Source organism: Pituophis catenifer, unplaced genomic scaffold, assembly GCF_029215685.1.
Source record: "Pituophis catenifer annectens isolate HBS135680 unplaced genomic scaffold, rPitCat1.0.hap2 SCAF_6, whole genome shotgun sequence".
Lineage (NCBI taxonomy): Eukaryota > Metazoa > Chordata > Lepidosauria > Squamata > Colubridae > Pituophis > Pituophis catenifer.
Genome location: NW_027256886.1, coordinates 25,165,838 through 25,181,039, shown reverse-complemented (window position 1 = coordinate 25,181,039; position 15,202 = coordinate 25,165,838). Strand labels below are relative to the sequence as shown.

Below are 15,202 nucleotides of genomic sequence, written 5' to 3'. Positions count from 1 at the left end.
ACACATAGAAGTGTGGCTTGGACAAAATCTATTGTTGTGGTTTATAAACTAAAGCAAGTGTAAAAAGAAAAATGGCAAGTGTTGTAAAACATAGGTGCATAGACAGTATGTTCATATGATTGAGGGCACTTTGTATGTGCCATTCACATATTTCAGAGCAGTGCTAATAAAATAGCAAGCTGGCAGATGACTAGTAATGTTGTTAAAAAAGTGGAATGCAAAAAGAGAGTGTACTCCCACCACAGTTAATATGGTGCCCTACTGAACACAATAGTTGTATGAGCATAATTAAAAGTGCATTTTTGTCTTGGTTTTTATTTAAATAGCAATGCTCAGGAATTCTGAACAGCCTGGAGGTGGGATGGGAGAGCTGAACTCTACAAATGCAAAAGAGAATATTTGCAGAAGTTTGCTCTTCCCCAATGGCTGCTGTTTACACATATGTTAAATTGCATTAAATTGCATTCAGGATTGTAACTTCATCTGACTGCTAAAGGAGAACGATTTTGAATATTTTTAGAAACTTTTAACATTTAAGAAAACAATAGCAATCGAGGGAAAATTCTGTACTTGCCTAATGCCATACTATTTTACCTGAATGATTCTTTCATTTCCTTACTATCTCAAGCAGTATAGTCAAAATGCTTACTGCTAGATCTACTGAATGTATAAATAAGTTGGTCTTAATACAGTATATGAAAACCATACTTTTCTCCAATAAATATATATTCATGTTTGTAATACTGTAATACTTTTGCTTAGGAGAAAGTGTATGAATTGCAGTGAATTGTCATGGCCAAAATAATTTTTGATATAGCCTAGCTTTATTTTCTAAAGCAGTTGGCTTGTTGCATAGAAATCAGATAGTATAGTTTGAAATAAATTCTGATCACTTATCAAGCTGCAAACTTTGGTAGTTTCATTCACTATCCCTATTATCTGTTTTAAATTGCAATTGCTATGTGCAAGCTGTTTTTATATTGAATACTGAAATTAATGCTGCTAAAGTATTTCTTTTGACTGACAACAGTGGAATAAGGAACAAGCTTTGTGGATTATAGGAAGTGTAGGACTTCTAAACTGTGATTTAGCCTAATGTGGAAGGCAGCTTTGTAGATTATATTCAGGACTCTGTGGATCTAATAAAATGTTTACTGAGGAAGAGGAACTAAACAGATCATAATTAAATGTTAAATAATCTGTTTTATTTATTTATGAAATTATGTGTAATGAACAACATATACAGTTTATGAAAATTTGCAAATGACAATTTGTAATTGAAATCTTCAATACGTCTGCATTAAACTTGGGTACTATAGTAATTATCCAAAACAGACATGGTTACTAGGGAATAAAGCTTATTGAACTGCTTGATAAGACTTACTTCAGAGTAAACATGTTTGGGAATGTTTTGGACATAGTCATTGCCTGTCCAATGGCAGACCTTCGTTTTAAAATTTAGGAGCAAGGCCTTCCTCCTTGCTTCTGTGACACTGAACAAATATATAAATAAATATATTGGCCATCTCACAGTACCTTTTGAAACTAAAAGAGTGACCTTTGAGCTTTTTGCAGACTGCTGATGACAAACTTGAGACTTGAGCAAGCACAATTCCTATAACAACAGTTTTTGCTGCACGACAAGTAATACTACTTTAAATCTAGTATTAAAAGAAATGGCATGGGTATGGGGAAGAGGTCAAGAAAGTATTGCCTAGGAACATACACTAAATCTTGTGTAGGATAATTTAGAATTGCTCAGATTTACTTCTAGATAAAATTGTGTAAAATTGTAAACATAAATGATTGGTTATCTTTATGGACTTTAGCTAACTTGACCCTCTCAAATGTACTAATTTTGAAAGCACATGGTAAAATTGCTTGAAACATTTCTGGAACAAGCCATTAATTGGGTAACTACTGTAGTGTTGTCATGGTTTAAAATGGACTTCTTGCACCCATTAAGAACAGCAAACAGTCATTTGAAAACTGTAAGCTAAAGATACACTATTTCTGTAACTTTACAGGCTTATCTGAATGGCTGATATCCAGAGTTGGTATTCAGCAGGTTCTGACCAGTTCTAGAGAACTGGTAGTGGAAATGTTGAGTAGTTTGAAGAGCCAGTAAATACCACTTCTGACTGGCCCCGCCCCCATCTATTCTCTGCCTCCCGAGTCCCAGCTGATCATGAGGAAATGGGGATTTTGCAGTAACCTTCCCCTGGAGTGGGGTGGGAATGGAGATTTTACAGTATCTTTCTCCTGCCACACTCACCAAGCCATGCCACGCCCACCAAGCCACACCCACAGAACCGGTAGTAAAATTTTTTGAATCCCACCATTGCTGATATCTTATACAAACTTGTCTGATTTTCTCTCCCATTGAAGAGAAACCAGATCTAGAAAGAGATACTGTAAGGTTTGGTTGTCCTTTAAAGCAGCTTATTACCCTTTGAGACAGTGTTTGTGGATGAATCAATGTAAAATTTAAATAGTATTGGATGTCTAGAATTAACTATGGAAATATTTGCCCTCTTTCAATATTGAGCATGATCTAGTGAACCCAGGATGGGACTGTGAAACCAATCAAGTTTCAGGATCCTATTACATTCTGGATTAAATTGTAAAATAAAAAAGCTGATGTTGGAAACAGCTAATTTGTTTTTTGGAGAACACCCTGAAGTTGCTTGGGGCAAAAAGAGGTTTCAGCGGTATTCCTACATATAAATATAGGTAAATGGGAAAAAGTATTGTGCTCAGTGGTACTACGTTTATCAAAGTTCCAATATCAAGAGTCATTGTCAGCAGGGTGGCGAAAGGCAAGATATATATCACCCACGTTTGTACAGTTTGTATCATATAAGAACAGAACACAAATAAAACAAGAATTCAAGATGACAATAATTTTACAAAGCATATATATATATATATATATATATATATAAATGTCATATCTATAACAAGTACTTATTACAAGTGTGTTTGGCATACAGGTTTTGAATGCACAGAGAGCTGGGTTTAAGGCAGCAATTGTTCACAATGTTGACTCTGATGACCTCATTAGCATGGGATCTCAAGACAGTAAGTACAGGTATTAATTCTCTCCTGTTTGAAAACTATTCTGTTTCTCAGTGGTGATGGCATATCATCTTTTTGCTCCCATAAGAATTCCAACAAAAAAAAAATTCTTTTTTTAATATGAACTTCATAGACACATCATTACAATCAAATGAGGACCCGGTTTGTGGGGACAATACACTGACTTTGTATAAAAAAAGAACACCACTGTGGGGGGGGGGGGGGGGGCGAAAGCCCTACTAAGCAGGTATATACAAAAGTATGAAGGCTATTGCTTAACGCATTGTAAGCCACCCTGAGTCTCCGGAGAAGGGCGGCATATAAATCGAACCAATAAATAAATAAATAAACACAGATGTATTATGCCAAGTACACAAAGATGCTCTTCTATCTTTTAGCCTGTGAATACAGATAGTTTACTTAACATTAAGATTGGAATTGGGACTGGGATTTCCTTCACTAAGCAATGTGGTCATAATGCACAATGTCACGTGACTGCACTGATAACAGCAGTTCCAGCAATCCCCAGTTACTATTGGTAAATGAATCTCTTGTCAGTCACTGAGGACTTCACATGACTGCAACTTTCAATTTCATGATGGTTCCTCCGTTCATTTTGTTTGTGGAAAGCTGGCAGGGAATGTAGAAAATTATAATTAACAATGGAATGATGTGACAGTCAGAAATCCAGGCTGGTTGCCAAACTCTGAGATCACAATCATGTGACCATGGAGATGCTGTGATGGTCGGAATTTTGAGCACTGGTTGTAAGTACCACTCATTCAGCACCGTTGTAAATTTGAATGGTTGCTGAACGAGTGGTCATTAACTGAGGGCCACCTCGGTGAGATCAATTGTAAAGGAACTGCAGTTCCAAAAACACAAACCTGTAACTGGGACAGATTTGAAAATCTGTCATATGCCATGACAAATAGGTTTAATGTGGGAAAAATGCCCAATTAAGTAAGGAATCAAAACATTTAGAGAAGGCAGGCCTTTACCCCCTCCACTGTGTCCCCACAGACCTTTCTCCCCACACACTTACCAGGTCCTCAAAGGGCTTGGGGTCCTCCCCTCCCCCATCACACAATTACCCTTTGAATGTCTCTGGACCTCATATCAGGGAAGGAAGGCAGACCACTCCATCCCTTAGTGCCCCTGGGCTGCATGGCGGGGTCCTGAAAGTGGCCGCCATATTCAGAGCATCTCCAATTCCTTGCAGTTGCACTAAAATGGCAGCCACTTATTATGTGGTTATGCTGCCCAGTGATGAAGCGATTGGCTTTGCTTCGGCACTTTCTGCAGCACTATGCAGACCATTTTAGGGAAAAAGCATATCGCTTAATTGCCGAGATGGGTAGCACATACATTTAATAAATAAATGAATATCACAGTTGGACTAGTGATTACTAGTTATCGTCTTTTTTTAAAAAAAACAGTTGAAATTTTAAAGAAGATTGACATTCCATCAGTTTTCATTGGCGAAACATCTGCGAAATCTCTTAAAGAAGAATTTACTTTCGAAAAAGGGTATGTATAAGATACCTCACAAACTTTCTATTTACTATGGTGATACACAGAACGAAAGATTCAATTTGAGTGTAAGGATATTAAGTTTTGCTCGCTTTTGATGCTGAAATGGACAAACATTTAAATATCTTCTCATATTTCAAAACTTTTTTATTTTCTTGTGAAAGTTATACAAAATTTGTAGACATAAAGTGTTCAAATTTTAAACAAATTTATGCAAGGATTTTATATTAGCTATCTTCTAAAGTTAGACAATTTTATTTAAAAATTATGCTGGCTTTTATGGGCAATGTATGCGAACATATATAAAAGTGATCTGTGTAAATTTAAAACTTCAAAGAAATATAAAACCAACTAACAATCAAGTGTGTTAGCAGAAGAAGAATGAAGTATTTTTAGACTTCCTTTTTTATCATATGCAGTATTACAGATATTCTTCTCTGTACAACTTTTTAAGTAGAATTTTTACAATAAATTGTTTTTCCTTTCTTTCATAGAGGCCATATTGTGCTAATTCCAGAGTTCAGCCTTCCTTTGGAATATTATCTAATCCCATTCTTAATAATTGTGGGAATCTGTCTCATCCTTATAGTTATATTCATGGTAGGTATAATCTTTTCTCATTATGTTATCTTAAGATTTTCTCTACATATATAAACACATTTTTTTATTGCTGAAGTCAGTTTATTTTAATGTTTATTGTTTAGTGTATGCCTTTGTGAAAGATATTGCAGGCATTATATAAACAGTACATTAGAATCTAATGTACAAAAAGCTTTTTGGGTCTTCGCTCCAGTTGATGTTTCCATAGATTCAGCAGTTTAAGAAGAGCTTCCTTATGGATAGTATTTATATTCAACTTAATATGAATATAAATCCTCCTGCATGCCACATGCAAAGTTTCATGTGCAAATACTATAAACCCAAACTTTAATTAAAATATGCTTGTTGCTTCTGATGGCATATGAAGCTTATAGTTTTTGTCACAATACTTTTCATGGTTTGTTTTAGGAATTGGAGTAGACTAAAAGTTGAATATCATAGTAGAATATAGAAGCGAATTAAAGGTTAAAATTCTTTTTATGTTGCAGGTTAAGGGAACTATAATTCCAGATATTTTCAAATGTATCTGGAATACAAGAGTTTTATTATGCAAGTTTAATGAATCAGACTTTCTTTGTTAAGAATTTCATTTATTTTTTGTGGCCGGTGGATCATTTTTTGTGAAAATTCATGCATTTCTTTTATAAGAGCAAGTGAACAAAAAATAGCTAGTACTTAGAGTAAAAAATAATTTTTGGTATGCTGCAAATTTATTAAAATAGTACTAGCTACATGAAGTTGAACTGGGAAGGATGTTTTTCTCTGGAAATAAATTTTATTTTCATATCTAAAAAATAATCAAGGACAATAGTACTTCAAAAATTAAATAAACAGCAAATTGTTGCAAAAAGAAGATTTCATGCTTATTTTTTTTAAAAAAAATTTGATTTATATGCCGCCCTTCTCCGAAGACTCAGGGCGGCTTACAGTGCGTTAAGCAATAGCCTTCATACTTTTGTATATTTTATACAAAGTCAGCTTATTGCCCCCACAAACTGGGTCCTCAATTTACCTACCTTAGAAAGGATGGAAGGCTGAGTCAACCTTGAGCCTGGCAAGATTCGAACTTATTTTAATTGCAGACAGCTGGTGTTAAATTACAGTGCTTTAGTCTGCAGAGCTATCCAAGCTATCTTATTTATGGATTATGCTTTTAGTCATCCCTGTATCCTCATGTTAGTTCAGAATCTTCTATCTCTTGAAACAGCTGGCAATGTAGAAAACCCCTCAAATGCTTGCTGTGATATAGGGTTCAGCAAATTGTGTGTGACTGCATATATGACTGTTCAAAGAATGGGTTATAAATGGGCAACTTTTTTTCTCTTTGGACTTTCTGCATCCTACTTTTGAATGATTGCTAAATTCAATATTAGGCAGTAGGGCAGGTGCCCATCTTGACAGGACAAATGATAGCAAACCATAGACTCACACACTGACATCCAATTGGTAATGTTAAAAGAAATTCTTTTGAATTCAGTTGTTATGGAGTTCTCTGAGCATGGGAATGAAAATTTGAAAAACTTTCAAAAGAAAACCAGATGGACATTTAATGCATTGTATGCATTAAAGAGCAGTAAAGAACTCACTGATGTGGATTGGGATGGAGTGAGAGCTAAGTACTGTATACATAACATGACAGTCAGTTTCCAAGATTTTGTAATGAAACCCCCTTTTTTCCTTTCAATAAACTTGACTAATGAGACTTTGTGAGAATCTAGCATTGTTGTTTAGTGATAAGAGTGTTAATGTCACTGTAAAGGGCCGTTGGTCTTACCTGAGACACCCATTTTCTGTTGGTGTTGAGAGTTTTCGACTCAGTCTATAGAGCTACAGGTCAAGAGTGATACTATGCCTGGAGTCTCGAGACACCATACAGGAAAATGTTTTTGTACCAAGATTCCAGTTACTTCCCCTTTTTAATTACTTTCTCCATATAGGTAAGGATTAGGTCTAGCAGAACAAAACCCGTGTTGCTGCTGCATTCTGAGAAATGAAGTTAGAGAGGACAGGATTTTTTTTGCAATCTGATTCTTGTTAAAATTACATTTCACATGCTTGTTTGAAATTTTAGCCATCTGATCAGGACATTTTTTAATTGCCTTCTACCTGTCCAGGCATAAGGGTGACATTTTTTGTTTTTCACTTCTCCTGTTCCTAGCCAAATACTGTATATTTAATGAATTTCTATATTCTGATTCATGAATTTCTGGGCAAACATATTTTGCTTATGCATAGTGCAGCATCTCTTCCCTTTGTGTTGTGTCTTTTAAATGAGTTATATCCTATAGTAGGAATGGGTACATATCGGTGATTTAAAGAGTCTTGGCAGCTGTCTATCAATCTTATTTATTTATTTTATTTATTATTTATTTTGTCGCATTTCTATGCTGCCCAACTCCCAAGGGACTCTGGGCGGCTTACAACAAAGAATAAAACAATGCGAACAATCCCATAAAAAATGTTAAAAAGAAAAAAATTAAAACATTAAAAACTTTAAAAACGTTAAAACACATGCACTCCAATTCGTGGCTGGGTCTCGCAAGATCATTATAATGATACAGGGACTTGCAATGTGCCTCCCCCAAGGCTATATCATGTCTTCCACATAGCTGCCTTTGTTTCTCTCAGCAGGAATCATTAATAACCATAGTGCTCTTGTTTCTCTAAGTAGATTTTGGGTTCCTTCAACTTGTGAGGGACTGTTTTAAGCGTTGTTCTGTGAAACTAGTAGATCGTTTCTTGGTCTAAATAACAGAGGAGCCATATGGAAAACTTTCATCCCATTCACATAGAATGTAGAAGTATGAAATAACTATTGCAGAAGCATAGAAAGGTTAGGAAACCTCATAGGCATTAGTACTGTTTGATATGGGATTCTGAAATGACTGTAAATAGGGATGAAGTATCTGACTTCAATATTAGCATATCAGAATGGATCAGAAGGTAATAAAAATCTTCTCTTAGGATACAGATTTTACTTACTCTTTGAGCTGTAGGTTGATAATCACAAGAAGCCTGCCTGACTTTGAAAGATCCAAAGCACCCAGTGGTTAAATGACTTGACCATTAATGAAGAATTATTGTCAGTCTCCATGAAGGAATAAATGCATGTACAGGAGAAAATAAATTTTGATACAAATTTACTTCTCATACACTTATGGTAGGTATGAGGCTTTCTTGATTTTCGGAACACATCTGGGTTAAAATTCAAGAGATGTAGTTGTATCTTATCCATACTGCCAAATGCAGAAGCTGGAGGCTGAAATGAAGCATAAGCATTCATATCTTTCCATATGAAAAGAAAATAGGAGCAGTTAGAGAGACGAAGATTGCTCATGACAGGAGAAAGAGTGTGGCAAACGTGCCAGGGAACAATTAGAATTGCAGTCCTTCACACTCATTTAAACATCCTGGCTGCAAGCGGAATCTATCAGAATGCGTAGTGGAGATTTTCTGTGGAAATACCATAGTAATACATCCTGTTTCAACATGACATCATGTCCCACCTGGAATATAACCATAAGAAAAGAGTTTTGAGCCAGGAATCAAATAACTGGCCTTTAGAAGAGGTGTCAGGCAGACCAGCTAAATCTGCTTGCTATAATGGATGTAACCCTATTTGTATATCACCAACTCGTTGCAGTTTACATAGATTCACAGAACAATAAAATCTTCATTACAACTTATTACTAAAACTGTAATAAAACTTATTGGACCCGTGTTCCTCCTGGTTGGTGCTGGCTTCCCGGGAGGTTATGCGAGGCTGGCTCCAGGGGATTATCAATGCTTCCTTGAGTGAGGGTGTCTTGACATCCGCCTTGAAAGAGGCGGTGGTGAGGCCCCTCCTCAAGAAGCCTGCTCTGGATCCGGCTGTTTTGGCTAATTACCGTCCGGTGTCCAATCTTCCCTTCTTGGCGAAGGTTGGTGAGAGTGTGGTGGCGCGACAGCTTCCTGGATACCTGGATGAAGCTGTCTATCTGGATCCGCTCCAGTCCGGCTTCAGGCCTGGGCACAGCATGGAAACGGCATTGGTCACGTTGGTGAATGATCTCTGGAAGGCTCGGGATAGGGGTTGCTCCTCTATCCTGGTCCTGTTAGATCTCTCAGTGGCTTTTGATACCATCAACCATGGTATCCTGCTGCGCCGGTTGGAAGGGTTGGGAGTGGGGGGCACTGTTTTGCAGTGGTTCTCCTATCTCTCCGACCGGTCGCAGTCAGTGTTGGCAGGGGGGCAGAGGTCGACCCTGAGGCGCCTTGTTTGTGGGGTGCTGCAGGGGTCGGTCCTCTCGCCTCTTCTGTTCAACATTTATGTGAAGCTGCTGGGTGAGATCATCTGTGGCTTTGGGGTGGAGATCCATCATTACGCTGATGATACTCAGCTGTACATCTCTATCCCAGGCCATCTCAACGATGCCCTTGAAGTGATGCCTGGAGGCCGTGCGGATCTGGATGGGGAGTAACAGGCTTCGACTCAACCCTTCCAAGACCGAGTGACTGTGGCTTCCGGCGTCCCGATATAGCCAGCTGGTGCCATCGCTGGCTATTGGGCCAATAACTCGCCCCCCACGGACAGGGCTCGCAACTTGGGCGTCCTCCTGGATGCACGGCTGTCTTTAGAAGAGCATATGATGGCCGTGGCCAGGGGGGCTTTTTATCAGGTTCGCCTGATTCGCCAGTTGCGTCCCTTTCTGGATCGGGACTCCTTACGCACAGTCACTCAGGCACTCATCACTTCCCGCCTTGACTACTGCAATGCTCTCTACATGGGGCTCCCCTAGAGGAGCACCCGGAGGCTCCAACTGATGCAGAATGCGGCTGCGCAGGGGATTATGGGAGCGAGGGAGCGCTCCCATGTGACACCTCTTCTGCGTGAGCTGCATTGGCTTCCAGTGGTCTTCAGGGTGTGCTTCAAGGTGTTGGTCACCACCTTTAAAGCGCTCCATGGCATAGGACCTAGGTATTTGCGGGACCGCCTTCTGCCGCCGATAGCCTCCCACCGACCAGTACACTCCCACAGAGAGGGACTCCTCAGGGTGCTGTCAGCCAGGCAATGTCGGCTGGCGACCCCCAGGGGGAGGGCCTTCTCTGTGGCAGCTCCTACCCTCTGGAACGATTTGCCCCTGGAGATACGAAGGATATCGGATCTCCGGGTCTTTTCTGTGCCCTAAAAACTTTTCTTTTCCATCAAGCAGGGCTGGCGTGAAACCCCCCCCCCCCCAATCTTTTAGCCTTTTAAATTGTCAATGGGTTTTAGTTTGAATGTTTTAAATTTTGGGCCAAAGTCATATAATTCTTTTAAAAATTTTAACTTTTGTATTGGTATGTGTTTTAGTTCTGGCTGTGCACCGCCCTGAGTCCACTAGGAGAAGGGTGGGATACAAATTGAATAAAATAAATAAATAAAACTATTTTTCTACCAATTTATAAAAATCGAATATAAAGAGCAAGCAGACTTTTATGGTAGACTTTGTAAGATTATTCCTAGCAGACAGTTGTTGGGTTAAAGGTTTATTGAACTTCTGTGAATCAAGGTGGCTCCCATATCACTATATACTGTATTTTCTGCTCCATAAGACACTCCCGATCATAAGGTGCACCTAGGTTTAGAAGAGGAACACAAGGGGAAAAAAATCTGCTTCTGCCTCCCAGCTGTATTCATTTGGCTAGCGTCCTTGCAGCAAACAGCCTGCCCCCTCCGTGTCTGCTGCCTCCACCTGGGAATGCTGGAGCCTTCGCCTCCGAGCAGCTGATTGGCGGTTAGATCAGCCTCCCGGAATACCGCCAATCAGCTGTTCCAGGTGGCCGGGATCGCTGCCGCTGTTCACCGCTGCTGCCTGTTGCCCATATTCGCTCCATAAGACACAAAGACATTTCCACCCACTTTTGGGAGGAAAAAAGTACGTCTTATAGAGCAAAAAATACAGTAATATAAAAACAAAAATGAAACCGTTTCAAGATCTAAAAAATGATCTGAATTTCTGTGTGTGTGTTGCACATCTTTGGGAACAGTAGAAGTAGGTGTTACAGTGTTACCGTTACTAAATGTTTTTCTTAGCAGTTCATAACTGCTGACAGTTTAAGCGTTATCATATTACGTTAACTGAGGATTTGGATAAGAATTTACATGTATGAGTCTTACTGTTGTATTTTATAGTTTTATTATACTTCTTTCTTTAGTTAACTCAAAATAAATTGAGTAGTCCTATACTTTTCTTATTTTATTTTTCCCTGTCTTTCAAGATAACAAAATTTGTTCAGGACAGACACAGAGCAAGAAGGAATCGTCTTCAAAAGGATCAGCTTAAGAAGCTTCCAGTACATAAATTCAAGAAAGGTAAGTGAAATGTTTTAGAACTTTTAAAATAATCTGTACCCTGACCAGATTAATTTTTTAAACACTGTGTTACAGCTGCAGAAAACAATTGGATAATGTTTCACGCACTGAAAAACTCTAATGCTTTCAACATGGATAGCTTTATGAAATTGCTATGCAAAGCTCTTGACCGAAGTCTAGAGTAGACAAGAGTAGAACACATGTTGGAGGAATGAAAAATATGGTTGTTCCTTTCAGTCCGCTGACCCAACTTCCTCAATTAAAAACTGCTCTGTAGAAGTCACATAGAAAGAAGCACTTTGGTGGGCAGCTGGGAGAGGCACAAATCAGCAAAAAATAGTCTTTTTTTTATTTTCCAGTGGGAACAGTTTATTATATTCTACATTCTGTATTTAATCTCCAAGCTTTCTATTTAAACCACCAACTAACAGGAGCACTAAAATAGTCCTTTGTAGCCAGTGTGAAGATCTGCTAGTAATCTGAATTTTTGATTTACAAACTAATGAGTCTTTGATGTATTACTGGAATTGATTAAGTCTCTTTAATAATTACTTAGAATGTACCTCCATGATGTAAGAAAGCAGGATGTAAATATACCACAAATAAAACATAAAAATGTTTCAAGATAAATATTATAATTTCAAGAAAGAAGATAATGGATTTTTCTTTATTCTATGGCTTAGAACAGCTTAATTCAATGAAATTTGCCCTCCTACATTATATGAATCATATAAATAGCTTACAAAAGCAGTTATTTGTCAGCAGTCGTGCAATAACAGCTCATAGAAGAAATAAAGTAGTTCTTCTGCATTTCAAGTACAGAATGGTATCTTCTACTCAGGACATTAAGGTTTTTGATGTTTGCTGTCAAAGAGAAAATAAGCCTGCTGTATACGCTGTATCTGTTTTCCCCCAGTGCTTTGACAACTGTTTGGGATTCTGATTTGCAGAATTTCCAGCTAGTATGCCAGCAGTTTCAAAGAATATGCTTCCACATATCTGAAGAACATCTTATTGAGAAAGTGTATACTGTATTAAGTTGTCAGAAATCATTCATTAAAAAAACTGAATAGGATCTTTCCTTTGACATGTGCTTGAACTGAATTTTCTCATTGTATTTTGTAATTTTTCTTCATTGTGTACTGTTCAGGGAGGAGTGAGGATGTTAGTTTTTGAGGGTTTTTGCTCTACAACATGGCATAATTCAGGGGACCATTTGTTGCAGCTTATAAACAGAGCTATAACTGCATAATGCCACTATCAACAGAAAGAATATATAAGGCATTATATGAGTTCAAGGCAAAACTTCAGCCTGCATGTTGTTTTCCCTTGATAAATATCTTGCATTATTCATGATATGGTCAGTAGTACTACTGGAAAGCAGTTATTTGGTTGAAAAGTGCATTTGACATGATGTGCAAAATTAATTTCTTCTAAGATAATGAAATTCACTATGGAAAGCTGAGTGATATTTGCTGAATAGTTTTATTTCACTGGGCTTAAAATGAACTATAAAGGATTATGAAACAGGCTAATGTTTCCTTTTTCTTCCCTTTCCTTCCCCCCCCTTCTCCTTTCCCCTTTTCAACAAATACATATGTACAGTAGCAGAACTGAGCCTTACACATCCTAGGTCCAATTCCTGAGTCAGGATGGCAGCTTGGCAATTCTCATAGCCACTTCCTGTCTTCCAGAATGATACCTTTACCTGTTCTCCTCCACATGACCCAGCATATAAAAGAGATAGAGCTCCCATCACCTGGGAACAAGGAAAAGGGGAGGAATGATAAAAGAAAATGAATGGCACAATACCACCTCTTCTGACTTTATAGGCCTGTGGTAAGGGTAACTACCTCTACTTTTATGTAAGGAGACTAATCTTACAAGAAATAAATAGAATCAAAAGTCTCTTTTAAAATGAGTGAACGTTAATATTCCCTTTAACTTTAAGTAGCTACAGCAAAATGGAGGAAAGAACACAAGCATTAAAAATATAGGCAGGATTTCAGGATAACTTCCAAGAGAAAAATGGAGTGGCAACTATTAAGACTATACATTAACTGTAAGATTAGCTTGGTCTTTTCTGTAAGATGTACAACTACTGAGTTTGCATAGAGAAAATTTACACCAAAGACAATAAACTAGATTAAGATTGTATACAGCCACAGTAATCCTATGCAGTATTAGTAGCTCTCAATTATGAGGTCAGTTTAGTGTACAGTTAGCCTTCAATTACCATGACAATTGGAATTGGAATTTCTGTCGCTAATTTAAAGTATGACTGCACTGCTTAGCAATGGCAATTCCTGCTGTCCCAGTTGCATTGAATTCTTACATTGCATTTAATTCATAGTATACATATACATATGCTACCTTTGTTTATAGTGCCCTAGTGAGATAAAAATTGTACCTGTTTAATGTAATCACGTGTTGTTTGTTTCATTGCAACTTTAAGTTGAAAAGTGCCCGTGAACTCACATTATCAAACATTTAAATAGCTGCTGTTTGTTGACTTCTTACGCTGCTACTTCATGTCCTAATTTAGAGAGGCACCATGCTATATTCCTTTCAGAGGGCAGTTAAAATGGGAGCCTTTGGCAGTCAATGGAGAAGTCTCTATTGATATTCTTTGGAGATAATTCTACCTTTCTGTCCTTACAAAGTGGACATAAATTAGAGTCAATGCCCATGGACACTAAAGTTGCTATAGAGACCACTCTAGAGTTCTATGCCAAACTGTTTTTCAAATCTCTAGTTAGCATCATTCAAAATTTTGGTATTTTTTATTTATTTATGTTTATAGTGGTATAATTTACATATACATATTAATTTTTCTGGCCTTCATTTAATTACTTTTAATAGAAGCAACCGCACAAATGGAACTAATTTGCACGTTACAGCTTCCTTTCTGTAACTGTACATTTTGTAATGCAGCAGTTTAGGTAGTTTTCTCTATAAATGTATATTATTTAGCTGTGGCAATTTGTTTCGTATTATAAAGAAGGAAATAGTCCCGGACAACTGAAGAATCATTCTCACCAAGTTGTAATTAAATGCAACTACTATCTAATCAGCCTTTGTGTGCCTGCTGCTTTGGCTGCTGAAAAAGAAAAAATTGCAGAGCTGCCCTTGTAGGGAACCATCTAGACTGCTGGAAAGGAAGCTTGTTGTGGCTACTTTTCCCTTTCCTCGCTGTAGAACAGGGGACTGTAAACTTCGCAACTTTTCTTGCCAGCTTCCCCACTGACTTTGCTGGCTGAAGAATTATGGGAATTGAAGTAATTGAAGTCCAGAAGTCTTAAAGTTGCAAAGTTTAGAGACCTTTGCTATAGAGCAAGATGGGACTTGCACCAAGTCTTAAATTGGTAATACAAGGATTGTTTCTGCCTATACGAGACAAAACAAGGAAAAACCTCTTCCCCATGGCATGGAGAAAAGCATTCTCATATAGAGTAGATGACATCATTTGATTGTCCAAGTAAATAGATGACTAGGTACAGCCCCTAAACCAGACCTAATTCTTTACTTCCAGGGCAGCTCAAGAGACATTAACTTTTTGGACAGATAGAAAACTATAAATGCCTCCCCCCCTCTCCCCCCTGCCTCCCTCCCTCCCACCCCACCACACCCCCCACCCCGGCATTGGGAGTAGTAGTG

General features: G+C 38.0%; 1 protein-coding gene across 4 annotated transcripts in view; it reads left to right on the top strand.

The window, feature by feature from the left end:
- Positions 1 to 15,202, top strand: part of RNF13 (ring finger protein 13) — a 46,497-nt gene that overhangs the window by 19,116 nt on the left and 12,179 nt on the right. For 3 of the 4 annotated variants that reach the window (XM_070946202.1, XM_070946201.1, XM_070946203.1), the window contains 4 exons: positions 2,994 to 3,081; positions 4,518 to 4,608; positions 5,106 to 5,211; positions 11,452 to 11,545. In XM_070946202.1, coding sequence (XP_070802303.1) covers positions 2,994 to 3,081; positions 4,518 to 4,608; positions 5,106 to 5,211; positions 11,452 to 11,545 — 379 coding nt within the window. Of the gene's footprint in view, positions 1 to 2,993; positions 3,092 to 4,517; positions 4,609 to 5,105; positions 5,212 to 11,451; positions 11,546 to 15,202 lie in introns of those variants that run through there. The other variant, XM_070946204.1, reaches the window with a different exon arrangement.